Below are 26,349 nucleotides of genomic sequence, written 5' to 3'. Positions count from 1 at the left end.
CCGCGGATGCGTTCCTACACTGCGCGAGCCCGTGCCTGGCGCTGTCCCGCCGGTCCCTCCCGAGGGCCGCCCGTTCCACCGTGCCTCCCGCGGCTCCCCCCGAACCCCGGCACGGGCCGCGCCCTCCGCGGCCCACCCGGGCCGGGCTCCGGTGAATCAGCACAGGCGGGGCCCAGGGGGGCGAGGGGGCGGTGCCTTGGCGCGGGGCACGACGGGAGATGTAGTCCTGGAGAGAGGCGCTAGCTGCATGAACCCAGGATGCTTCCGCACCTGAGGACTTCATCTCCCGTCGTGCCCCGCGGTCGGGGGGTTGTGGGCGGCGCAGCGAGGGAGAGGCGGGGCGGGGCGGGGCGCGCGCAGGGGGGTTGTGGTGGCCCGCGGCGCGCGCACAGCACCGGGCGCAGCCGCCGCCGCCGCCTCAGCCGCAGCAGCGCCGAGACCGCCGCACCCTCCTCGTCCTCCTCTTCCTCCTCCTCTTCCTCCTCCTCCCGGAGCCCGCAGCCTCCTCGCCCCTCTCCCCCCCGGACCCCGCGAAGATGGTGGACCGCGAGCAGCTGGTGCAGAAGGCCCGGCTGGCCGAGCAAGCCGAGCGGTACGACGACATGGCGGCCGCCATGAAGAACGTGAGTCCCGTCCCGCGGCCGTCGCGCTCCCCATATACACACACCCCCTCGTCCTGCCGCGCCGGGGCCGCGCTCCCTTCGCCCTTCCCGCGTGTTCCCCACGGTGGGTGCTGGACTCGGCCGGGGGGAGCCGCGGGGGTGCGAGGGCCCCGGTCCTTCGCCCTCCGACACCCCCCAGCTGAGTCCCCCTTCCCGCCGCTTTTCCCGATCCGGGGTTACCTTGCTTTCTCTCGACTCCCATCCCCTGCCTTAGAGCCCCCCACGCATCCCTTCCCTTGCTATAGGGCCCTCATCCAGCTCCTCTGTCCCAGAGCCCCCTCCCCACGTCTTTCGCCCGTTCAGGGGCTCGCATCCAGCCCCACACATCGCTCTCTGTTGCCCTGAACATCCCACCGCATCTTCTCCCTTATTCCGGGGCCCCCACCCAGTCCCACACACTCCCCCTCTCTGCCCTAGAGCCTTCCCCCTGCTCTAAACCCTCGCGTTTTGCCCCTCCGCCCTGCCCTGCCCTGCCCTGCCATGCTGCCCCCACCCAGCCCCACGCATCCCCCTCTCCTGCCCTACAGCACCCCCACATCCTCTCTGCCTTAGACCACGTTGCCTCCGCAGCCCTGCAGCCCCCCACATCACCTTCCAGCCGCATTTTCTTCTCGCCCCCCCACCTCTGGCCCCCCTCCCATGCCTCTCTCCCCACCCTGCTTCAGCGTAGTGGAGCAGAGGAGCCAGCCCTGGGGTGCAGCGCTGCCCAAGGGGGTCACAGCGGCTCGGGGCCCCATGGGGCGAGGCTGGGGGGCACCCGGTGTGGGGGGGGTTGTGTGCACACCTCTCCCCGTTGCCGACATGCCTCCCCGTACATCCCTTCCCACGCGTGGTCGCTGGGGCTGGTGTGTGCCCCTGACCCCAAAGATCGGGAGCCCTTTCACTGTCAAAGCTCTTATTTTTACTGCTCTTGGTTGGAGATTTATGAATTGAGTCATGTTGTATTCATTTCACGCTCTTAAAATAAAGACTCTGCATATAGCAGGCTGATCTGATTTGTGACACTGAACGCTCCCCTTCAATACTGACATTTTGACAATATAAGAAGGGAAAAAAAAACATATCTCTGATCTGATCTTGCAAACAAAGCAATCGTGGGAGGCAGGATCAAGTCATTCCAGAAGATTCTGCATTTGTCATATTGCAGAGAGGCTAGACTGGGTGGAGGGAGGGAGGGGGTGCTTTAAAGGGGAAAACTGTTCTTTATGTTTGTCTTCTTAGTCAGGTCTGAACCTTTGCTGGGAGCTGGGGTGTCCTCCCCGGCTGATGAAAAGTGAATGCCGATCTGGGAATGTCGCAGTCTGCCGTGGGTGCAGCTCTGTTTGCCCATATTGCACCATTTTGTCAATAACCTTGCATTTATCAAGCAGACTAAACTGTCACAGCCCAAGCCCGGGGAGGGAGGAGATGCCTTATCAAGGAATGAAATACGGATAATCGGAACGAGATATTATCACATTAAACCAGCCTGGCTGTCCCTTTGCTGCACTGTGGCTTTTATACCATTTTCTGATAGCGGCGTCTATTCATTTTAAAGCAAAGCCTGCTGTGTGAGCAGATCCTACAGCTCATTTCCTACGGATAATACAGCCACCGTGACAAAGCCAGCAGGGATATGCCCGGGACTCACAGCCGTGTTGCACTGTGAATTTCTCTTCGCCTGCTTCCCCGGGCTTGGTGCTTGAACCCCAGGCGTTGTTAAGAGCTCATATATGTGATTTTTTTTTTTTTTCCTTCCAGCCCTTACGGGCCCTGGTGAAACAGTAACCCGGGCTAACGCCTCTTATCAGCTGTCGGGTAGTTTGGCCGTAAGGAAAAGATCCCCAGCGGGAGCGCTGACGCCTCCCTTCACCAGCAAACAAAAGGCAGAGCTTTGTTCTTCCTTTCTGCTTCGCTCTGCCCCAACTCCGGCACGGCCGGTCCGGCGGCCACGGGCATATCCCAGCCATGTCACAGCCGGTTGTCCCCATGCACTGCCCAGCCCCCAGCCCCGGTTGTGCGGGAGGCTGATGACCTCGCACTCATTTCCGTAGCAACGCCTAGTGATGTCATATGCCACGGTCCAAGCTGCAATGCACCCAGGCGGTAGCAGAGAGCATGCGGGCTGCGCCTAGCGAAGGTGATGCAGAGCCATCCTGCCCTCCAAACCTAGCCCTCCCTAGCACCCTGCTGAGAAATGCTGGATGGTTCTCCTTTCAAACCCATCGTGAGGCTCGTTTTCCTGCAGTTTCATGTCACCGTTTCATTTTGGTGGCTGCCTCACATGGGGCAGCTGGCTGGGGTGTACAGCCTTAGCCCTGTCTGCTTGGGAACCTGTGCTGAATGGCTGTGTTAATGGTTTAAAATGGAAATGGTCGGCTGGGGTTCTTGCTGTCTGCTGATTCATCCAGTGATGTCTGGGATCGCAATAGTGTCTCAAAAATACTATTTCTATATGACAACTTCTAGCTCCTTCCTTCTTTCAAGTGTTAGCTGCCAGTGCCCCCAGTTGCTACCTGTGATTATGTTGCTGCTGCAGGAGGAGGATTGCTCCTTCAGTTCCCCAAAAGGGGCAGGTTTACTGGGGGGGTCTCTGAAAACACAGCAGATGGCTCCCTCACCTACCAGAGGGAGCAGAAGGTGATGCCGCACCCAGGAAGGGTGCAGGGCTTGGCCTGTGGATCCAGGATATGTCATCAAGACCTTGGTCATGTCCCTTGTCACCTCAGTGCTGTCTGAGGGTACCATCAGCCCTATCAGGTGTTGGGGAACAGGAAAACTCTCTGCTGGTCCCCAGGGTGGTCAGTGGTCAGACACTGGCCTTGGGCTTTCTTGCTGGAGTTTCACTTCTCACAGTGCTGGTGGTTGGAGCAGCATTTTTGTCTGGTTCAGCTTCAGGAAGAGCTTGACCATCCAGGCCCCTGCCAGGGCTGGGGATCAATATCCATTAGCTGGGGAGAGTGGTGCTGCTAGAGGCTTTCCGGAGCTGGGAGCCCTGCCAAGCCCCTGGCCAGCACTGCCCAGGGAGCAGAGCACATGCCTCCCCTCAGACCTTTCTGTTGAGGGGATGTGCAGGTGAATGAACAAGATGATTGCATTAACTTATGCAGGAAGTGATCTTTTAAAAATGTGTGGGGAGAATTATTGCACTGTACCTATGTATGGTGTAGGTGTGGGGCTGTTCCCTCTGAGAGGAGCACCTGACTGCTTGGGTTTGGGGGACCCAACCTCTGCAGCAAGGACCACCAAGTGTGGGTGTGAAGGGGGGAATGTTGGAGGTGCTGGAAAGCAGATGGCTGCTCCAAGCTGTGGACACCACAGCTTGGTACAGTAAATGGCCATTGTGGGTGGAGCAGGAGTGTGAGGATGGGGAATTGCAGGCCTTCCCTGGCATGGGATATACGGACTTCTCCCATGATGATCACCAGCTGGGCAGGTTATCATCCCACACATCCAGTATATCGGTGCTGATAGCAAGGCTTCACATGGGCAGTGGGCTCCCCCTTAGAAAAAGAGGTAGTAACACAAATCCAGCCTATCTGGAGAGTCCCCAGGGAGCAGAGCAGGGATGATTAGCTGCTTTCTGCTCGCAGTGTACACAGACAAAAGGGTGGTGTGGAAAGGCTTCTCCAGGAGGAGTGCTGGGCAGGCCATCTGTGATGGTGGGAGGGGACCAAGGAGTGCGAGCTGCTGTAGTAGCACTTCCCAGGGGAGCTGGGGAAGGCTTTGGAGAAGCCATTCCCAGTGCCGAGGTGGATGGTGCAGTCATTAGCTGTTGGCATCTAATGGCAGCATTGATGCTCTTTTGCAAGCAGCTTGAATGCTGCCCAGCCCCCAGTGCCTCCAGACCACTGGTGGGCTGCAGTGGTGGCAGGGATTTGAGACAGCCTGACTCATGACCACTTCCTTCCTGGATGTCTGTGGGGTCAGGACAGGATGGTGGCTGTCAGGAGCTCCTGTCCTTCTGACCTTGTAGCAGTTCACAGTGAGGTTGTCTCTGTCTGACTCGGCCTTGGGACCCTGTAGCAGTAGCCTGAATCCCATCTCCCAAGCCACTAGATAGGTAGCAGTGTGCCCTGTATGTGACTGGACACTGCTCACAGTAACTGGCCAGTCTTCAGCAGATCAAGCTCTTAAAAATTCCTCTTTGAGCTCCTGTGAGTTCTTACTTGTCTATTTAGGAAGACTCACTGACTTAAGAGACCATGCTGGGTTTCTTAGTTGGCCAAGTGTAGCAGCCATGGTGGATTTGACCCAAAACAACTCTTCTTGAACTAAACAAAAGTGATACTGAGACTGTGATGGAGAATATAGCAGTTGAATTATACCTGGGGACATAGAAACAGTAAAACTTGGGCAAGGGCTCTCCATGAATCCCTGGATTATTTGGGTTTAGCGAGTAGATCTCTGATGATGTCTAACCATGAAAGTACAAAAAGATTGGTGGGAGTTGTCTTGATCTATTAAATTTTTTTCAACCACCTTTATTTGCTGCTTTCTTTGTAAAAAGATGTCTGGTTCACAGAAGATTCAATTGTTTTAGTACACCAAATAAGCTTCATAATGTCAGTGGATAAGCCCTATCTGTCCCAGCTGTGTTCACCAGCTGATCCCAAAGTTGCTCTCTGGAATTAATTCTTTGGACACTGATGATGTGTACTTGGGTTTGCTGGAATACTCAGGAACAGCAGTTTAGGGACAACCACAGAACTTCACCTCCAGAAATGTTTCCTGGATTAAAAATTCCAGCATTTAGGGGTATATACACTGATCTTGGCAACTGGATGGTGTCTTTGGCATCCTCTTAGTGGTTCTCATGGATGTTCTGGACAGTGCTTTCAAGAGGGTTATCCACATAACTGTGGTGTATCCCTCTGCCTCCTGCAGCTGGGGTGTGGTTTCTGATCGGGGAGATTAAAAACATGGTTTTTCTTCAGCTTCTACAGCTGGTAGAACTAATACTTTCCTTAATTTGAGGATCTCCATCATACTTTTTTTCTCTTCTTGTCTTCTTCATGTGTGTTAGAGAACCACTTCTCTTGTGCCTGTGCCAGTAGCATTAGTGCTGCTCAAGATCATACTCAGCTTGGCTTTCCAAGTAGGAATAAGCAGCCTTAGCCTTGCTAAGATTAAGATCAAGGAGGTAGACTAAAAGTGACCTGATGGTCCCCATTAGCTTATGGGGGGACCTGGGTTTTGTTCCCAGACTGGTGAGTGATCCCAAGGTTACAATCCTAAGGACAAGGATTTTTCAAGGCCTGATATTTCTACTACCTCTGCAGGCTTGTAGCTGGAAGATGGATCTACTAGCTGTTGCTTTTGAGGACAGAAGAAGCATGGCTCAGGGTGCAGCTGATGGAGCAGGGACTGGGAAAGGAGAGTGGTAGCCATGTCCTGACATCTGGAGAAACCTCCATAGATGGTGACACATCTGGCAGGGCCTAATGCACCAGCTCTGGCTGAACTCTTGAGCTTCTCTTTGGAGCAGCTTCATGCCAAGTAAAGCATGCACAGAAGTTGTGTGCAAGGGTACGTATTTAGGAAAAATAAAGAATCCAAGCTTTTGTGTGTCCCAACTGCTAGTGCTTGAGTAATCAGCTGAGTTTTGGGAGGTGGCTCTGTCTGAGCTCAGACGTGTCCTTGGATGTGGAGCACTGCTGAACTTGTTGGTGCTGCTTTTTCCTTGGCAGAGGTGAGTGATATGTTGGGAGCTCAATTCCAGTCTGGCAGGGAAGAGCCATGAGGACTGTCAGACTAGTTCAGACCAGAGCTGGCTGCTCCATGTCCCAGGCTCTTCAGAGGCAGGAACAGGGAAAGAGGCATTGGAAAATGCCTCCAGTGTGACCTGAGGGAGCTTTTCCTCAGATGAGTCAATGCCTGAGGCATTTAGGACTCTGCCTTGTGCTTTTCTGCCCTGTTCAGCCTCCTGAACTGCCAGCAAAATGTGAATGCATGTTAGAATAAGTGCGGAACAAAGCACAGTAGAACAGGATTTGCCTGGCTTCCCAAGCGTTTCTCCATTGACAGTCTTGATAGGATCCAGGCATCATCTTCCACCTCAACATGGCAAAGCTGTGCTGCAGGGCTGAGGTTGTCTCTGGATAGCTGCTGCACACTCGATGCTTCCAGGCATTCTGTGCTTCAGTGCTCTGCGGCTCATGACAGATTTTTCCAGAGCTGATACCATGAGGAGTATTTTTGTGGTTTGGAGCCAGCTTGGACCTTCTTTCCGTTGCTGGTTGTCTTTGTCTTTTGCTTCTGGAAAGCTGAAAGCCGTCCACAACTTCTGCTCTTTACTGGAAAAGTAACTAATCTAACTGGTCCTTAGCTGAAGTCTTGCTCCCCAGTGGTAGATTCACATGGCTGCAGACAAATGGCAACTGCCTTGTCTGGGAAGAAAAAATTGAGTGAAAACCTAAGTGTTGATTTGACTAGTGATGGTCACTGTTGGGCAGTGATAGCCTGGAAACCAGCTGAAACAAGGGGAAGTAGCAATGGATTGGTCACTGTACTGGATTTTGGGTGGCTTTGTCTTTCAGCCTCTGAAATCTTTGGCTTGACTTGAAGAAGCTGTCCAGATAAATGGTGGTGGCCAGTTCTATGCTGATGGCATTGAGATAAAACATTGTGCTGTGGCTGCTGGCTGCCAGGCTCTGCCTGTGCTTCTGCCAGTGCAGCTTTTGATCATTGAAGCTGGGGGAACTCTTCTTTCCCCATGGAAATGAAATAGCTTTGTGGGAGTGTTCTTCCCCTGGCTGCTTATCTAATCAGCTAAGTCCTTCCTCCCAGCCTAAAATGAAGGAAAATTGGGACAAAATTACTTTTATTCTGCTGGTTAAATTTATGTCTTATTTTTAAGTAAGAGGCCTGACTCTCTGCTCCAAAATCCAGATGTCAACATGTGGGATTCCCACCTGTGACTCTGGGGGGGGGAAGCATGCCTGGGGGAGGAGCTCAGCAGTGTGGTGGCTTTGTCCATCTTTTCTGAGTGCACAATGACAGTGAGGCTGAGCTGCTGCATCTTTCTGGTCCCTCCTTTGGGCTGGAGCCCTGGGAGCTGGTGTGGCTGGTAAATCATAAAGACTGATATTCACTCATGATGATTACACTGCTGGCTATCTTGGTATAGTCTGGAAAAGCTCAGAAATGGTAAATTCTGGAAAATGGAGCTGAAATGATGAGGCAGCAGTTCTTGGGCTGCAGGAAACACTGACAAGACTGTCTCTCAAAAGCAAAGCCTTTGTGTAGCTGGTGAAACAAAAGCCTTTGTCTGCCTGTTTAAGGGCAGACTTCCCCCAGTTTCAGGTTTTTCTGTGCTAACCCAGATTTAGTCACATTTAGTCTCAGACGTGACCCAGTACATGCTCAATTCGATCTTAAACAAACCTGATTTTTGGCCCCAAGCTAGTGATCCAATGACCAGGGCAGTGCATTAGTTAATTACAGTAGGAGAGTAACTAGAGAACATGTCACTGATGATGGCGTGAGATTCCCTTAAAGTGATCCCCAGATTAGGGATTAGAGTACTTAATGTTTTTCTTCTAGAAAGGAGATGTTGAAATTGAGTCCGTCTATGGGTGTTTGAGGCAGCTGCACTTGGACAGCACAAGTCTGCAGGGATTCCAAGTGCAAACCATTCCTTAATTGTTTGCAAATTCCCTCTGATCTCGCTAGATGGGTTGGCTTGCTTGGGATGTCTTTGCTTACGTACCAAGCAAAGCTACTTGGCGTGTCAGTGTGCTTCTGACTCCTCTCTAAGATGGTTTCAGCAAGGCTCTAGAAAAACACCAGTGAGAAGTCTCAGCTTCAGTGCTAACGAGGCTGCTGATGGACACGTTGTTTGGACAGTTGTGGTGCTCAGCAGCATAAAGTTTATTAATAGTAGGTGGAGAAGCTGTTGCTGTGCCATGTGCTAACAGACATGCTCAGCAATTGCTGCAGGAGATCTCTGCTTGTAAAAGGCTAATGCTTAGTGTTCAGCAGTGAATGAGAACTTGGAGGAGATTAACAGCCTTTGATTTACACCCAGCTGGGGCAAGCATTAGAGCTTTGCCTGTTTATGCTGTTGGGCTTTGTTACATGGGATGAATATTTCATTACCTAGAAGTTGGGAGCTTGGCTTCTTGCATTTGGTGGTGTCAAGACGATGTCTTCACTTGAGGGGTTCTGTCACCTTTGATGAACTGAGATCAAATCTGTGGTGGGAGTCCCTTGGGCTTCAGAAGAGGCTGGAAGGAGATGGCTGGAGCCAGGCAAGGGGAGTTAAACAGTTGGATCTAGGATAGTAAAGTGACCCTCCTTGTAATTTTAAATGGGCTGCAGTGCTCCAGAAGCCTGCCAGAGCAAAAACTTGACTTCCTTCTGTTCTGCAAGTTCATTTAAGAAATTAAATAAAATTGCCTTTGCTAGAGGTGTATAAAATCAAGCCTGAAATCCCCAAAGCAGTGGGAGGGTAAAGTACATCTGGAGGGATAATCACCTTACTCACTGATGTAGAAATTAAACCTATCATGGAGCTGGCATGCAGGAATCCACCTGGGTGTTCTGGGAAGTTTCTTGCATAATCTGGTAAAACATGGTTTGAGACACCAAGGAGCTGCTGGATCTGCAGACCAAGAGACCTAGAGCAGAAATCTTGTGAGGTGCTTTCTTTCAATATTTCCAGAATCTTACCTTGATGTGCAACAACCAGGTGTTCCTGAAGTGTTTGGGGGAGTGAGTGGAGCAGCTAAAAATGTACATGCTCGCTGCAGGGAGTTTTGCATGGCTGCAGCATCTCCCATTTCACTCTTTGGAGCAGCACTTGCAGCTGCCACAGCAGCAGTGGCTCTGCTGTGCCAAAGGAAGCCATGCCAACAGACAGGAATTGCCCAGTTCATCCTGCTCCAGCAGACCTGGGAACAGACTCTCTCAGCAGCTAGAACCTGCTCTCAGCCTTGGGGTAGCCTGCCCATAGCACATCATGTCTGCTTTCTCCACTTGGCTCAACTAGTTAGAGGTCATGGGCACAGGCATTTTTTTGAGCTTCTGCTTAAGGACAAGCCGTGGCACTTGATGTTCTGGGGAGGATTTGATGATCTGGTAGCAGGATTCTTACTGCCTGGCAGTGGGGCTGAAGGTGAGCAGGAAAGCACTGAGATCTGAGCCAGATTAGTACCTTGGAAGCTGTGAGGCAAATCTTTAAGCAGCTAATGCTCCCAGCAGCACTAAACACCCTCCCCACATGAAACTTGGTGCATTTATCTACAGAGTCCCTGAAATCTGTCTAGCTTGGGTTTGTTTTACCATTAATTGGAAAGAAAAAAAATCTTATGCATGGACCAAGTCTCAAGACTCTAGAAATGTTCAGTGGCCATCCTGTGGATGGCTGCTTCAGCTCAAAAGCCTATGATTAAATGGACTCTTCTGAGGAATAATGCTTAGACAGAAATTTAAAAACCACAAGTCTTTAAACTTGTAAAGAAATGCTTCTCAGGAAAGAGTTGAAGTGACTCATGAAGAGCTCTTCAGCTCTCACCTGAAAAAGCTTAATGCAGCCCAGAAGAGCCTATAGCAACCATGAAATGTCATTCTCCACCCAAAAGGATCAATGGATCAGCTCGGAGCTCCTGAAACTTGCTGTGAGCTCCGGAGGTACATCTGAGCTCTCTCAGCAGTGCCAAGCTGTGGCACTGGTGTTCCACATGCTTAGCAGAGAGCTTGGAGAACAGGCCTGTGAGCAGGCAACAGTGGATAATCCAGGGCAGGAGAGCTCCCCAAGCTGTTGGGTGATGGAGAAGGGTGGTGGTGATGCTGAGCTCCTGCTGAGGCACTCAACATAACACAGCAGTGGGCAGATGATGCTGCCAGCCTGCCATATCCCGGGGAAGGAATAGTTTGGCATCCCTTCTGTTGTTTTGTAGTTAGCAGGCAAAGGTGCTGGTATCCCATCTGCCAGAGATGGTGTGATGAGCCCTGAGTGACAATCCCCTGAAATGCTGGGACTGATGTGGTTGGACTTGCTGCTCTCTCCATCTGGTGTCTGGAAGGCACTAGGCCAACAGAGGTGGATCATTTTCCCTGAGAGTTTTTAATAAATACGAGGCAGGTAGTGACAGCAAGATGCCAAAATGAGTTTTCCTATGGCCAGTTTTCATCTTGTTTATTAATGGCCTGTCAGTAAGGCTAATGGGAATCAGGGTGTTAATAAAGAAAACAAGAAAACTTGAGTGTAAATCCTTCCTGGCTCAAAAAGTACATGCTGGCTAGAAGAGCAGCTCCCTACGACAGGACTGTGCAGTGCTAACTCAGAAACGGTTTGTAGCTCCCTGAGCATGTAGAACACTTGAACATACACAAAACCGTGAGGCTGGGGTTTTTCCTTCCAGTTGGTTACTGGGATGTGTCTGGGCTGTTCTCTGTCCACAGTAGCCATGGCAGGCAGATGCTCCCTTGTGTTTGCCTTATCTCAAGCTGCAGAAGTCAGAGACACAAATCTATGGCATCCAGGTGTTCTGTAGTGGAAGAAAAAACAGAGTCGTTAGACCAAGTGCTGGGACTGCAGTGCTGCAGATAAGGACTGGTACACAGAATGCTGCTGCCAGACACTGAATGGAGCAGCTCAGTGCTCTGCTGTTCTTACTGGTTTTCTCATCTTGGCTCCCTTCAACCTTTAATGTGCAAGTATGACCCAAGAAGCTAAAATTTGCTTTTTCTCTTAACTGAAATCCATGATGGTCACACTGAAACTGGAGTAGGAGGTCTGCAGGCTCCAAGGACTGATCAAACCTGAATGCAGTGTGAGCACATGTAGTTACTAAGCTACAAAGGCCAATGAAATAAATGTGCTCTTGGTTTCCACATCTCACAGTTTGAAGACTTTGTCTTGGGTGGTTCAAAGTTGCCTTAAGTAATGAAGGCTGCAGAGTGGGATGAAAGCTGCTGTTAAGTGTAGGAACATGCAGAAATCCTAATTGGTGTCTGGAGCTCCTGAGTAGCCTCTGAGATGCACTTGGCCTACAAGCAATAAAGAGTTCTCTGCAGACAGTGGTCCTGGAGGCACTGGGAGCAATTTGAAATGTAATGGCAGAACCATCCCATGTGTCCTCAGCTGCTGTCCTGTGATATGAACTGGCCCTGCCAGCTTAGAAAAGGGGAACTAGCAGGTGATTATTCATACTGAAACAGGCAAAGAAGAAGGCAGTGAGGAACTTGTGTCTGCCCACAGCCTGCACATGCTTTTTTTTTGTCTTGTCTGGGATGAGAGGAAGGATTTGACCTACAGCCCAAAACCCCCCTAGCCATGCTGAGTTAAAACATGAACAGAGGACAGCAGAAGGGGTCAGCAAGGAAAGAAGCAGTTATGGTGTGACTTCCACTTTGGAAGTGTGACATGGGGGCGAAGGCAAGGCAAGAGGGAAAAGAACCCAAACCAATCTGGTAACATTTTAGATTTAGGTCTGGTTTAACACACGCCTACTTCACCAAAGTAGGACAGTGCTTAAGAAAAGCATCTTTGTGACTGCTGCTGATGGAGTTGTAGGACAGCTGGCTCTGGTGCTTGGGGAGAAGCTGTTCTTGGTGAGGCTGTGTGACATTGAGTTGTGACTCCCACCAGGGTCATGGTGACAATTTCATGTGCTTGAGGTCAGCCATTTCTTCAAGTTAGGGTGAGCTGGGCACAGAGAAAAACAGGCAGTCTGTCAGTCATGACCTTCCAGAATGACAGCACTTGGGCTGCTGAAGGTCATCTTGTCACAGAATCATTAAGTTTGGAAAAGACCTTCAAGGTTACAGAGTCCAACCTTTAACCAGTCACTGCTTTGTCAGCCAGACCAAAGCACTTAGTGCCATGTCCAGTCATTTGTCAAATACTTCCAGGGGTGGAGACTGCACCAACTCCCTGGGCAGCCCCTTACACTGCCTGACATCCCTTTCTGTGAAGAAATTTTTCTTGATGTCCAGCCTGAACCTCCCCTGGCACAGCCTGAGGCTGTGTCCTCTCATCCCTACACATACATGCTGGGGTCCCAGCATGAGACAGCAGCTGGGGACAGGGAGGAAGGTGATGTGTCTGCAGGTATTGTGACCTTTTTCAACTGCTTGAGCCTGGAGGGGTTGTGTCCTGGTTGCTCCCCTTGCCAAGAAGGAATTTCAGTGGTTGGACTTAGTCAGAACATCATTTCAAAAACACATTTTCTTTTCAAAAAGTAAAACAGAGAAGGGGACCTTCAGGCCAGAGCTCAGACTAATGAGCTGCATGTGAAGGAAAATAAGGCTCTTGCTAGGGTTTGTGTGGAGAGATAACAAACTTAATTATATGGTGCAGGAGCTGTAGATAGAACAGGAAGCACGAGTGCTGAAGGGGAGATGGATGTTGTGTGTGCTGGTGGGAGAGGAGCTCTAGTGATCTTAAAAAGCTCTTCTCAGTGAACAGTTTGGAGTTCTCATGGCTGTCTCTGTCTCTCCAGGAAAGCTCTGCTCTTTTGTAGCTGTCTCGTGTTGAAGGACTCGGATTCTCTTTTAGGCAATAAGAAGAGCAAGTGTTGAAATTTATAACATGGGTTAAACTGTCAGATGTTGATGGTATTCCCCAGGGAAGGATCTCTGGGTCCTGTCAGCTTGCCAGTGCTGTCTGCTTGAAGATAAGACATCAAAGCCAGGCAGAAGCTGTAAATGGGTGGACACTTAATTATCGAACTGAGTGAAAAGTGTGCAAGGATAAACAGGTAGAACTAAATCCTGTGATGGATCTTCACTACAGTCACTGAAGGGACCTCAGAAACGGTAATTTCCTGATGTATACTCAGACCTCATGCAAAGTGAGAAGTGGAGGATGGGAGTCCTGGAATAAGCCCCTAACCAACATAACTTGCTATTCTCTGGGAGCAAACCTTCCCTGTGGGTCTCACCAAAGTCTGTTAATAGGGATACTTGCAGAAAGAAGGTGCTGTAGAACCAACCATTGGCCTTCTGGAGTTTACATACCTTGACATTAGGGCAGGTAAAGTTTTGATTGCTCTCTGGCTTCTCCTCATGAGGCTGAACCTTGCCTGGCTGCAACATGATCGTCGGGCATGCCTGCCAGGTTTTGGGCAGGGTGCTGAGTCAGAGCTCCAGCTGTAGTGGAGAAATCAGGAAAACCTTCTCAGAGATGGTGCAGCCTCTGCAGTGCTTTGTTGCAAACCAGAGGGCTTCGATTTGTACAAGCTTCTGGTCTCCCAAGCAGTATAAACCGTAAACTTCCAGTAATTTTGGTCCAATGTGAACTCAAGGAGTTTCCCCATGGCTTAAGGGCACTTGAGTCTTGGTGGTGCAGACACTGTGCCATCAGAGAACTGGTGAGACTGGAACTGGCAGCGTCCTCCAGCTTGGTGATGGAGCATGCCTCCCAGCCAGAGGCTGGCATCATAGACTGTTCATTCCAAGCTCCCTGCACACTTCCTTGTGCAGTCTGCTCCTGGCAGGTGTGTTCTCTTTTTTTTTTTTTTTTTTTCCAGAATAGCTAAAAGACTTTCCTCTATCATGTTTCCACCATGTGGATCAGCTTCTTGTCCTTGGCTGTTTATGCCACATCCAGGACTTGACACCGTTTCAGGCTCATGCATCTCCTCAGTCTCCATGAGCACAAGGGTGAGATGAGGCTGGACAGTTACTGAGATTTGCAGAGCAAATTGTGCTGTTCTCTGCTGGCAGCCAGGGAAGTAAAACTCCAAACTGATTGAGCTTCCCAAAGAGCAGGTAGACTCCAGCTGATGGCTTTGTGCTCCTGCCAAGCCCTTCTAATGCTAAATTAAGATTTTTCTTTGGCTGTTTGAAGTCTCTGACTCCATGTAACAGTGCTGGAGGTGGCATCAGGAGACCTGATCTGGGTACTGCCCATTTTCAGGGAGGTGAGACCCCTTCAGGGTCTGAGTTAAGAAGGGAGAAGGTTGTGTCCTTCCTTAATGTGACTGCTGCAGTGTGATACAGGCCTGATGAAGGTTATTGCCTTATTTGATGTTACATCAGAGGCATTCAGTGCAATGCTACAAACCCTGTAAATCAGAACCTGCTGTTTAGCCTGTGGCTTGATTGAACTCACTTTATTTCAGTATCCTGCAGTGTAAGAAAAAAAAACAACAGCCTTTGTTCAGCCAGCACAGGCTACAGAGAAGGCCCAGCCCCATGTGCATGTGACAGGCTGGTGCAGAGGTGTTGGAGTGGTTTCTGCTGGAGATGGGCACTGGTGCAGTACTGTGGGAAGAGCAGAGTGACAATGACTGCATAGTCTGGAGTGTGGAGGAGGCTGTGACAGGAAATGCCAGCACAGGTGAGCAGGCAGCAGCCTCTTGGCTGTGGCTGAGGGGCAACAGGCAGCTCTGGGCAGACCAAGGGCAGAGATGTCCTCAAAGGCAGCTGAACCTGGGATACATCTTTTCTGACTCTAGAAAGGGCGGCTCAGTGTACCCTGCTGTGTGATACCTTGTGTCCTAGGCACCTTGTATTTTCTTCCTGCTGGGAATGCAGGAGACAGATGGTTTTCTGTTCTTCCTCCCTCAGCTCAATTGCAAACTGAAATGTGTGGGACTGCAGCCTCTTCCCTCTCCTGGTGCTGTGGGCTGTGGTCCTTGTCCCCACCCATGTCACATCTTGGCCATGTCTGCAGTGCTCCTTCCTGGGAGTCTGTCCTGCTAGAAAGCAGTGACATGGTTAACAAGGCTCCCTTCCTGCTTTTACAAGTTCCCTGTGAGCTCCCTGGGGTAATCTGCTGTCTCCACAGGTGTACCTTCCATCTGTCAGCAGTTTGTTGAAAGGATTTTGACAGGCAACTTTCCTCTGTAATCCTTAATAGCTTCGAATTTAAAATGTTTATGGCAAAGCTAATCCCACGAAACTCCTTGTAGTTTTAATAAATCTGTCCTCCAGCTAGACTCTTCTGGTGAGAGGAGGTAAATCTGCTTCTTCCTGCAGTGATGAGTATCTGCAGACATGGCTGTGGGACACCTGCTTGTTCCTCACTTCAAAACTGGTGTCTCTTCTCAGGGAGCACCATGTTAAAAGCAAAATTTCATGTGGTGATCAATCTCTACACCCCCTGTCAGGACAGAAAACTGTTGGAATCAGTGAGTCTCTTGTATGGCTGTTGGTGTTGGACACTCCATTTACAGCTGGAAGAGAATAATTCACGCTGGGATTTCTGGATGTTTCTACTTTAAAATCCCTCAGTCAAAACAGGGCAGCTTATGTGGAACAAGACTCCTGGTAACCTGATGGAGTCTTTGGTATCCCTGAGGACAGACAGCCCATAAGCTCTGGGGCAGGGGGACACCTTGGTTGTGCTCCCAAAGACATCTTTAACTTACAGAATCATTACTCTGTGTTTGTGCAGGTGTCACTGAGAGGGAAGAATGAAGGGAGACATGCTGTAAAACTGCAGAGTAGAGACCTCAGCAGAGCAGGCAGGCTGGAGCCAGCGTGCCAGTATCTCACCACAGGTGTTTGGGTACATTGTGGTTGGGCCCTGCCTGGCCCTGCTGCAGGAAGCAGGATATCACAGGGATCCCAGGGCCCTGTGGTTAAACAGTCGCCGTTCTCCTGGCTAGGAGAGGGCTGTCAGGGCTGGCCTGGCACTGGGAGCTGCTGGGTGATGGCCCGGGTGTAGCTGTCCTGCTTACCTTGGGTGGGAGCACTGGGAGCTGCCCTGGCATCCTGCTCTGTGCTCTTTGTCCTGCCGGCTGCTGATAGTCCCAGGAGATCCTGCCCTCAGTAATGTGACACCCATTTCCCTGCTCCCTCGGCTGTGTCTCACCCTGGAGCAGAAGCAGTTGTGTTGGTTTGTATGGGAAGATGCTCTTCCATATGGAAAAGGTCTGCTAGGCTCTAGAGCATTCTGTGGGACAGCACAGATCCACACAGCAGCGGGGTGGAAGCAGAGGGTCTGCTTGCTGCCTCTGCCTTGAGGGAAAGGGCTGGAGGGGGTCTGATCAGAGACTCTGCTTGCTCTGGGGGAAACTGGTTTAGCTGCAGCCTGGTTTTGGGAGGGGACATTAGCCATGCTCTGGCTGAAGAGCTGCAGGTGGAGTGGATGTTCTAGAATGTGCAGGTCGATATGGTGTCAGCAAGTGTGAGTCATTCCAGGTCATTCAAATGAGGTCCTGGGCTGGGCCTTTGGCCTCCTGACCCCCACCATAAATGTGGTTATCGGGGCCCAGAGCAAACCTTGTCCTTACAGATCCTTGTGAAAAGTGACTCAGTGTTTGCAGAAGCCTTTCACATCCAAACCATTACCTAATCCTTTACTGTTGTGAGGTGGCTCACAGGTTCCTGCTCTGGTGGCCTGATTCCCAGGTGACTGTGCCCAGGATGTGGGTTGGGGACGTATCCTGGGGGAACGGGGACAGTGGCCATGCCCAGGCTCAGAGTGCCACTTGGCAGCTGTAACTGCCCCAGGGGAGCAGCCCTGTGCAGCTGCCATGCAGTGTCCTGTCTGCTCCAAGGCTTCTTCTGCCCCTGGCGGTGGGGAGCTGGTGCAGTCTTGGCCAAAGGTGCTGCCTGGGTGGCTCCAGCCAGCGATGGTGTTGTGGGAGCTCGGATGGGATTATTGTGATACCAAGTGATGCTTCCCAAACTACTGAGGGAGCTCTCTGCTTGTAATTTCTGTGATCCCTTTGTGTATTCTGGGGTGCATGAGGCAGGTGACACTGTTAACTTCAGTGGGGGAAATCCCCACGCTGGATTAAAAGAAAGCTCACACAGTGAGCTTTCAAGTTCTCATCTGTGCAGGTGCTTGAGGCAGTTGTGATTGTACCATCTCAGAGATTCTTTGGGTATCTCTGAAGCATGCCCCATGCTCGTGGGACGTGGAAAAGATGAACATCATGTAGTTCTGGTGGTGGTAATCCATGCAGGTAGCTCATAACCCTGGACCACCTCCTCCCTCTTGCTTTGAGTATTCCTCTCCCCTACATCACCGAGCCCATCTCTCATCCTACAGGTGAAAGGCATCTCTTTCCTAGAAGATTTTTCTCATTCTGGAACGTGCCGATTTCTCAAATAAAACCCAACTCCTGCTCCTTTTGTTGTGGGTCTGGACCACAGCATGATTTCCCAGCTGGCTTCTTCCGGGATGGGAGCAGAGCCGGAGCTGGATGACAGAGCAGGACTTTGCGAGCCGACCGCCTCCTCCTGCCTCTTTCTAGAGATTCACAGGAACACCCAAAGGTGTGATGGCAATGACAAACAGCTGGGGCTTAAACCAAATGTCTCTTTTCTCTCCCGCTCTCTCTGTGCAGGTGACGGAGCTGAACGAGCCCCTGTCCAACGAAGAGAGGAACCTGTTGTCCGTGGCCTACAAGAACGTGGTGGGGGCGAGGCGCTCGTCCTGGCGAGTCATCAGCAGCATCGAGCAGAAGACCTCTGCGGACGGGAACGAGAAGAAGATCGAGATGGTCCGTGCCTACCGCGAGAAGATCGAGAAGGAGTTGGAAGCGGTGTGCCAGGATGTGCTGAGCCTGCTGGACAACTACCTGATCAAGAACTGCAGCGAGACGCAGTACGAGAGCAAAGTCTTCTACCTGAAGATGAAAGGGGACTATTACCGCTACCTGGCCGAGGTGGCCACCGGGGAGAAGAGGGCGACCGTGGTGGAGTCTTCGGAGAAGGCCTATAGCGAAGCCCATGAGATCAGCAAGGAGCACATGCAGCCCACCCACCCCATCCGGCTCGGGCTGGCGCTTAACTACTCGGTTTTCTACTACGAGATCCAGAACGCGCCGGAGCAGGCCTGCCACCTGGCCAAGACGGCCTTCGACGATGCCATTGCCGAGCTGGACACCCTCAACGAGGACTCCTACAAGGACTCAACGCTCATCATGCAGCTCCTTCGTGACAACCTAACGCTCTGGACGAGCGATCAGCAAGACGACGACGGCGGAGAAGGCAACAACTAGACCCCCCCGATGGACTGGCAGCCGCACGCTGATGCTAACTACTGCAGTCTTTATTTTTTTCCCACGAGTGGGGGGGGGTCCGGGGTGGGGGAGGGAAAGGGAGGGGACACCTTCCCAGGGAGGCCCCCCACAACCTGTCTTTGATTGCCTCGTTGACATTTTTGCCAAAACACCACTAGTGGAAGTCAGGCTGGCTGTGCTGGTATGGAATAGCAGCCTCACTGGCATATGGACTGTTCTGTAGATTATTAATACAAGTGGAGCTGTCTTTAATTTAACTTTATTGCTAGAAATAAAAAAAGGGTTTTAAGACGAATTTGCGTGGATGGAACGGCCCTCGTTTTTAAGGAAAGCAACGCAAAAAAAAAAAAAAAAACATTTAAAAAAAAAAAAAAAAGGAAGTTCTGTGGTTCCAGTAAGGCTTCGAGCGTTTGTTTCCGCAGCCCAGGTGCCGTGTGCCCACACCACGTCGCGGGGCCTCTCTCTGCAGCGCTCTGCCTGCCAGGGCCCAGCTGCAAATCCCCAAATTGAGAAGGAATTAAAAATAAAACCAACAAAACTAAAGAATTTGGGGCTCGCAAAGCCCTGGGATTTAGGCCATCCAATCTTTTTTTTTTTCTTCTTCTTTTTTTGTTCTTCTTTTTCTCTTTCTTTGTTTTTTGGTTGAGATATTTATTAGGGTAGCTTACAGTATTAACACTAAATTGCAGTTTACAGTATTTCTACATTACAGCCATATGACATCAAGCCTTTGATTGTCTGTTTTTCTTTCTTTTGCTAGTTCTTTTGGCTTGCCTTCCTGAGCAGTCCTCGCCTGTGGACTGGCTTTAGCTATTCTGTGTCGCCCAAGGCAAGAAGACCGCCCGCCCGAGGAACATCAAAGCTGCTCTAGTTTTTTGGTCAACAGCTTAACAGGTGCTTGGCTAGCGGCTGTTTCAACTATTTTAAGTCCACAGCAAAAGGTTTAAGAACTTAATTAGACAAAGGGGGAAGTGTTTAAACTTAAAAATGCCACTTAAATAAAAAACAATAAAAAAAATTTAAAAAAAAAGAGCATTCAGGTCTGTATGTCATGTACTGTGTTTGGTATTTCAAAAGACCATCCTGATTTAAGGTGCCACAGCTGCTTCCTCAGGGATTGCACTGCCATTTCACTCTGCCTGACTTTCTCCCACTGTACCATGAGGTTTGTCAGCAGATCTCCGGCACCCAGGGCTCCCTTGTTTGTCACCAGGGAAGCCGGGTGCATTTTCCTTTCTCCTGGGGAAGCTTGTGGTGTAATGAGTGAACTTCAGGAGCTTAGACACTAATTTGGTAGAGAAATTCCTCAAGGGAAGGGCTACAATCATAGACATTTCTATCCACCATCGGGAGCCCAGGAACTTAGTTCTCTTCTTAGCAAAATCTTTTCCGAGTCTGTCTGATCCGGCCGGGGGTGGGAGTCGGGGCATCTGAGTTTCTTAGCAGGTAATATTTACCCCATTTTGAGTAAATTTAGCTTTAATTTTGATTTTTTTTTTTCCATGGTTGTTGGAGGTTCACTGCTGGGAGCGCTGCGCCCTGCAGCGCTTCCCCCAGCGCTGCGCAGTGAGGAGAAACCGCGCTCGTGCTTTAATTCCTTATTGCGATTGTGATGCTGATTTTGGAACCAGGCTTTCCCCGTCCCTTTGAGAGCCAGCCGCACACGGCACCGCTCCCTCTGCCGGGGCCCGGGGGGCACGGACACGGCTGCAGCCCCTCCCGCCGGCCCCGAGCCCCCTGCCCGGGAGTGCCTCAGCCCCAGCCCTGCCCCGGCACGGCTTTTCTTTAGGCCGGGGTTCCCCCTGCTCCAAGTCTCCCCCCGGGAATTCGGGGTGCAGAATCCCGCGGCGAGGGGTGTGCGGTGCCGGTGCGTGCCGGGACCGGGAGATGCTTTCAGGCTCCTGACCTCCCTCTCTCTCATCGTGTCCCGTGAGCAGTGTTGTCCCAGCTGTATAATTTGGAAGTGATTTACTGGAATTACAAAACCTGTATTTTTTTTTTTTTTTCCCAAATAATTGCTACTCTTTTTGGCTTTTTGCTCTGGCTGCTTTAGGAAACTTATGCAGGAGAGATGGCACAAGAGGGCTAAAAACGGAGTGGGGGTCAGGGACTTGATTTTTAAGCAGCTTGAATGGTTTCTTTCATTTTTTAAGAGATGCACTTGCCTATGATACTGTCTCTCCAGTGAAATGATTACTGCTCCATTACTCTATTGATACAATATTGTGCATGCTAGTGTCGTATTTCTATACAGTAGCTTGAAATTTATTAACTTATACTGTAGATGTTATGTATTCCTATGACAAAATAGTCTTCAAAAATTTTTTAAAGTTTTTTAATTTATTTTTCTTTCCTTTTTTTTTTCGGGGGTAAAGTTTGCTCTACCAAATAGTGATCGTAACAAACTGATCTGTTATGGATGTTGCTATAGTGACATGCAATTATATATGATTTTGTTTTTAAAAAGGAAAAAAAAAAGCAAAAGAAAACACCAGTGTTAGCTTAATCTTAATGTCTGGTGTTCGTCATGGTGAAATTATAACTATTACAGTGTAGGAGAACAATGACTGTGTTCTTTGAATGAGCCTTTGTTTGTGCTTTTTGTCATGTTATGCAGTGAACTATTTTTAAGGTCTAATCAGTGATTATTTTTCCAACTCCGTGTTTCTGTAAGGAATTATTTCACACACGGACCATTCTTAGCAGTTTTTCCTCAGTGATGGAATATCATGAATGTGAGTCATTATGTAGCCGTCGTACATTGAGCAAATAAACTTACAGATCTGACGTCAGCGCTGCTTAATTGTTATCGCCTGTCTCGACTTTCTGGGGGGCTTCGTGGGACGGGGGGAGGCTCGGGAACGGCCTGGACTCTGCTCCTGGAGCCACCTCCCTTCTGCTGCTGCTGAGGATCCGCATCCCTGCGGCTTGGGGATTCACCGCGGGGCACAGGCGAGTGTCCTGCGGGGCGGTGGGAGCCGTGGGGAGGGTCCCGTGGGTTCAGGAGTGGCTGGGTGGGTGCTTCCCCACCTCCGTCTTTCCCCACCTCCCTCCCTGCCCGATGGTTTTCCGCTCGCAGCCACACGCGCGGTGACTCACGCTGTAAAAATACTCCCCTCCCCGGGAAACTATAAACAGAAAATGCGCCTTGACTCACGCGCCCTGCGAGGGATCCGGGGCTGCAGGACCGACACCCCCGGGAAGGGCTGGGAACAGCCCCTGAGTCTTGGCAAGGAGGGGTTGGGGGGGCTCGCCGAGCAGCCCCGCACAGGGAGGGACACCCCGACCCCCATCCCAGAGCCGTGGCGCTGCCGCAGCCTCCACCCCCGGCTCGGCGTTTTTCGGGAAGCGAAAGTCGCCGTGGTGTGGCCGCAGGAGAGGGGAGGGGGCCGGGGATGCTCCGCGGGGGCTTCTTCCCCTGGAGTCAGGCTTGGGCTAAAGAAGCCTCACACCCTGACTCACGGGAACCCTCCCCCCCCAAGCACAGGCGTGACCCCCGGCAGCAGGAATTGATCACCGGGATCAGGAATTGATCCCCAGTATCTGCCTGAGACCTGCCAAACTCATCACACCCGAGACTGCCGGGCAGAGGGGGTGGGGACAGGGGCTCAGGGGGCACGTGGAGCCCCCCGAGCTCGGAGAGGGGCCTCGCAGCTGCAGGATTCCTCCCAGGTCACCGTCTGCCAGCAGGATGACTCAGGGAGGATTAGTGGGATTTGATGGATCAGGGAACATCAGGGGACATCGAAGCCGTGGGCCTGACCTCGGCCATGTAGGGCCAGTCCTGCCCAGGCACTCGGGGGCATGGAGGGCACAGGGGACACGGGGCCAGCCAGGGCCAAATGGCACCCGGACCTCAACACCCTCCCTCTTCATTCCCCCAGGGGGGGCTGCAGCTCCTGAGCTGAACCCCCAACCCAGCCCCTCAGACAACGGGATGGAAAGAAGGGAAGCATTGGGGGGCAGGGCTGAGGCTCAAGGGGCTGCACTGCTGGGATGGGTTCTTATCCACACAGCCCCTATTTAACATCTGACCCACAGGGGGTGTTTTTGAACTTGTTTCTCAGGGGTGCAACATCGCAGGATAGTGACACTGGGGTGACAAGACCCCAGATATTCTTATAGGGCAGGTGGAGACCCTGAGTGTGGGAGAGCAGGGATGAGGAGACTGACTGTGCTGAGATCTGGGAGTGGAGACACTTGGGATGCAGGAGACCCAGATTGTGGAAAACTGGGAGCCAAACTGCTGAGCCAGGGATGTTGAAGACCTGGCATGTGAACACCAAAGATGCTGGAGATCTGGGATGTAAACTCCCAGAATGCTGGAGGTGGATATGGAGAGCTGAGGTGTAGGAGACCCAGGTGTGAGATATCCAGGACAGGGAGACTCAGGGTGTGGAGCTCTGGGACACTAACCCAAGGGTGCTGAGGCCAGGTTGTGAAGACTTGGGATGAGAACACCCGGGTTGTGGAACCCAGGGTTACAGACCCCAAGTGCTTGGGGGCAGGGCTCGGGATAAGGGCTCGGGGACAGTTTCCTGCTGGATCCTTGGCCCCAGGCAGCCCCATCCCGGGGCTCTGGTCCCGGTGCATCTCCCAGCAGGAATGGTGGTGCCGGGGGGCAGACACGGCATAAGGACAGGTTTCTTTCACCAGCTTTTATTCCGGCTGATTCTGTCGTTTCCTTCACATTTATTCAAGGCACTCAGTGGCAGGGCGAGTACAAAATCAACAGTAAAAAGGGGGGTGGGTGTGAGGGGGCAGCTGGGGGCGGGGGGCACATCGGCGGCTTCTCCTCTTCCTCCTCCTCCGTCTCCTCCTCCACGGTGCCGCCTATTTCTTGGCCGGCTCCTTGGCTTGGCTCTCCACGGTGACGGGGATGGTGATTTCGGCAGACTGGATGGCAGGTTTGGGCAGGGGGGCCTCCACCGTCAGCATTCCATCGGGAGACAGCGAGGACCGCACGGCCGTGGCTTCGACGCCAGGGGGAAGGCTGGGAGGGAAGGGGAGGGAGAGGTAAGGGGGCAGCACCAACCCAAGGGATGCAATGTTCAGCCCCAAATTGCTGCTTCTCCCACTCCCAGTTTGGCTGAGCAGCATTCCCGATTTGGTCAGTGGGCTTTGGAGGGTGTGGGTGGGTGGGAAAACATCCCCAGAGACATCAGGGAGCTGCATCAGGTGTCTCCCCTCCTCCCTGGTACTTACGTGTATTTTCGGGTGAAGCACCTGGAGATGAAGCCGTGTTCATCCTGCTTCTCCTCGTGTTTGCCTGGAAGGAAACAAAACCACTCGGTGCTGGGAAGGGACTGGCTGGGTGGGAACCTTCCTGCCCCACCCCAACACTTGTGAGGGGCTGGTTCTGCCCATCCTGGGGTTTTTGCCATAATATCAGCCTGGAGCAACATGGGGGTCTGCAGGGCCACTCGGCGTGCATCCCCCAAATTTAAGCAGAGGAAAGTGCAGTGCCAGGAGCTGGGGGTGGCCAAAGGGGCCCAGCAGTGTCCAGCTTGCCGCACACCTTGGCAGGGCTGGAGACTGAGCACCCTCCTCTCCCTGGGGCTGCAAACAGAATTCATCTGGCTGGGGAATTCCCCCCTTTCCTTGCAGGCTCCCCTCATCCAGCAGGAAGGATATCTTGGCCTCATGCCACAGATCTGGGCTTTGTCACAGCATCCAGGGTGCTGTGGGGCTTGTGACACCCCACATCACCCCCGGGACCCTCTGCAGCTCCAGCCAGGGGGTCCCTCCCTGTGTCCTTCCAGAACAGCAGCAAGGGGTCAATGTATGGGGCTGGGGGTCTCTGCACCTGAGTGCACCCTGAGATTGAGCTGTAGTGCTAGGCCTCTCCTCTCCTCTCCCTTTTCCTTCCCTTACTTCCCATCCCTTATTCCACCCCTTTTCCCCCCAGCAAGCTCCAGGGCAGCAGCTTCCCCATCCCGGAGGACCCCTCAGAGCCCCAGCCCAGCACCCACCGGTTATCTCCACGATATTATCCTTGGTCTTGACCACCAGCTCCTCAGGTGCGAAGTGGTTGACATCCAAGGTGACCTTCCAGCTGTCGGCGGTCTGGCGGATCTCGGAGATGCCGCTGCTGAGCTGGCGGCTCAGCGCCTGGCCGAAGGGCGAGCCGGGCGCCGGCATCAGGGCGCTCTCCCGGGGCAGCAGGCGGAAATATCCCGGCCAGGCGCTGCCGCTGGGCCACTTGTACCAATCCTCGGGGATGTGCGGCATCCCAAAGGACTGGTCGAAGAGGCGGCTGCCATGGTACCAGTCGCGGAAGGGGTCCCAGCTGGGGCTGCGCAGGAAGGTGAAGGGGACGCGGCGCTCGGCCATGGCGTGTGGGGCTGCTGGGGGGGGGCGGCCAGCGGGGCCTTATGAAGAGGGCCCGGGGTTATTTTTAGCCAGGCTGCTCAGCTGGCTATTAATGGAAATTGCGGCAGCCCCGGGGAAGGGACGAGAAACTTGCCCGGGGTTGGGGCGGCCACACGCAGCCGCAGTGGGTGGGTGTGCGGGAGGGGGCTGGCAGCCTCCGGGTCCCCCCTGCCAAGGAAATGTCCGTCCTCCTGTCATCGTGAGAGGCTTGGCCTGGTTGGGAGTGATGGATGGCCCTTGGAGTGGCTCCCGGCCTCTCCCGCCTGCCTGCCCGGAAAACAATCCCCAGGATGCGGCCCCGTGGCAGCGTGAGAAGGAGCCTGGGGCTGGGCCAGCACCTCGGGAACGGGAACGGCGAGATGAGTCAGTGCAGGAGGGTGTGAGTGGCCCTGCACCGTGTCACCACCAGCCAGAAGGTTCTGGAACCCCCCAGCCCCTGGTCACCACCAGCCAGAACCTTCTGGAGCCCCCCCCAGCCCCTGGTCACCACCAGCCAGAACCTTCTGGAGCCCCCCCCCCAGCCCTCTGGAACTCCAGTGGCTCCAGTGCTCAGCACTGTGGTAGGAAACCCCAGTACCAAGCTGGGCTGCTCCAGTCCCAATTAGTGGGGGTCCCTGAAGTCCTTGGGGCTGGTGAGGGTATTGGGGGCCAATAGGACCTGTAGGGCTTGGTGGGGGCTTACAGGACCTGATGGGGGCCAGTGGGACTAGGGGGCTGATTGTGATAATGAGGTTGGGGGGCTCTGGGGGGGGCAGAGGAACTGGAGGGGACTGGGGGCTGGAAGGGGCAGCATCTTCTCATCTAACAAGTCTCTCCACACACCTGGCACCCAGGAAGGGATTCCCATCTGGGGCCAGACCCCAAGCTCCCACCCTGGGAAGGGCTATTTTCCAGCCCTGCAATCCTAGCAGCTCTGGGACCCAACACCTCTGCCCAGTTCCCTTCTGTCCCCAGATTTGCCTCGGAGATCACGGATGGGAGGTAAGTTGCAGCTGAGCCCTGACACACTCAGTGCATGAATTAATGACTTCCAGGAGTGTGAGGGGGATGCAGCTGCAGGAAATCTGGGGGTAGAGCAGAGCCCAGTGCTGAGTCTGGAATGGCATTGAGGAGGAAGGGGCTGTGGGGAGGTGAGCCATGTGGGGCTGGGGGCTGCATCTTGTGACGCCCCACATCACCCCTAGGGGCTGCAGCAGGCTGGGGGGGGGGACCAGGGGAAGACGGGGCACTGCGGAGAGGAGGGAGTGGGAGAGATGCGGGGAAACGAGAGGGATGTGGGAGGAAGGGGAGAGATGCAGGCAGGGATGCAAGGAAGGATGCAGGGAAATGGAGGTAACGCAGGGAAGGATGCAAAGCAAGATGCAGGGAGGGATGCTGGGAGGGAGGGGAGGGAACAGAGAAGGGAC

The 26,349-nt window shown here is 52.6% G+C and overlaps 2 protein-coding genes across 3 annotated transcripts; one reads left to right on the top strand and one right to left on the bottom strand.

The window, feature by feature from the left end:
• The first annotated feature begins 400 nt into the window (after nucleotides 1–400).
• Nucleotides 401–21,358, top strand: YWHAG (tyrosine 3-monooxygenase/tryptophan 5-monooxygenase activation protein gamma). 2 transcript variants are annotated; one of them, XM_062506865.1, is made up of 2 exons: nucleotides 401–623; nucleotides 17,894–21,358. In XM_062506865.1, exons 1-2 carry the CDS (start codon nucleotides 537–539, stop codon nucleotides 18,548–18,550), a joined length of 744 nt encoding a protein of 247 aa, XP_062362849.1. In that variant the 5' UTR covers nucleotides 401–536; the 3' UTR covers nucleotides 18,551–21,358. The 2 variants fall into 2 exon arrangements, with proteins under 2 accessions (XP_062362849.1, XP_062362850.1); XM_062506866.1 differs by having other exon boundaries at nucleotides 401–632; nucleotides 17,903–21,358.
• A 2,046-nt stretch (nucleotides 21,359–23,404) lies between these two features.
• On the bottom strand, nucleotides 23,405–24,904 carry HSPB1 (heat shock protein family B (small) member 1). The gene is made up of 3 exons (XM_062507249.1): nucleotides 24,544–24,904; nucleotides 23,777–23,840; nucleotides 23,405–23,564 (listed from the first exon to the last, which is right to left on the bottom strand). The coding sequence occupies exons 1-3, from the start codon at nucleotides 24,902–24,904 to the stop codon at nucleotides 23,405–23,407; spliced, it is 585 nt and encodes a 194-aa protein (XP_062363233.1).
• Nucleotides 24,905–26,349: the final 1,445 nt, after the last annotated feature.

This window comes from Cinclus cinclus, chromosome 22 (assembly GCF_963662255.1).
Source record: "Cinclus cinclus chromosome 22, bCinCin1.1, whole genome shotgun sequence".
Taxonomy (NCBI): Eukaryota; Metazoa; Chordata; class Aves; order Passeriformes; family Cinclidae; genus Cinclus; species Cinclus cinclus.
Note: the sequence above shows the minus strand (reverse complement) of the source record. Positions and strands in the feature narration are given on the sequence as shown.

Coding starts and splice junctions, on each gene's coding strand:
- YWHAG (XM_062506865.1), top strand. CDS start 537: ATGGTGGACCGCGAGCAGCTGGTGCAGAAGGCCCGGCTGGCCGAGCAA. Junction 624..17,893: donor TGGCGGCCGCCATGAAGAAC/GTGAGTCCCGTC, acceptor CTCTCTGTGCAG/GTGACGGAGCTGAACGAGCC.
- HSPB1 (XM_062507249.1), bottom strand. CDS start 24,904: ATGGCCGAGCGCCGCGTCCCCTTCACCTTCCTGCGCAGCCCCAGCTGG. Junction 23,841..24,543: donor TAATATCGTGGAGATAACCG/GTGGGTGCTGGG, acceptor GTTTCCTTCCAG/GCAAACACGAGGAGAAGCAG. Junction 23,565..23,776: donor TGCTTCACCCGAAAATACAC/GTAAGTACCAGG, acceptor CTTCCCTCCCAG/CCTTCCCCCTGGCGTCGAAG.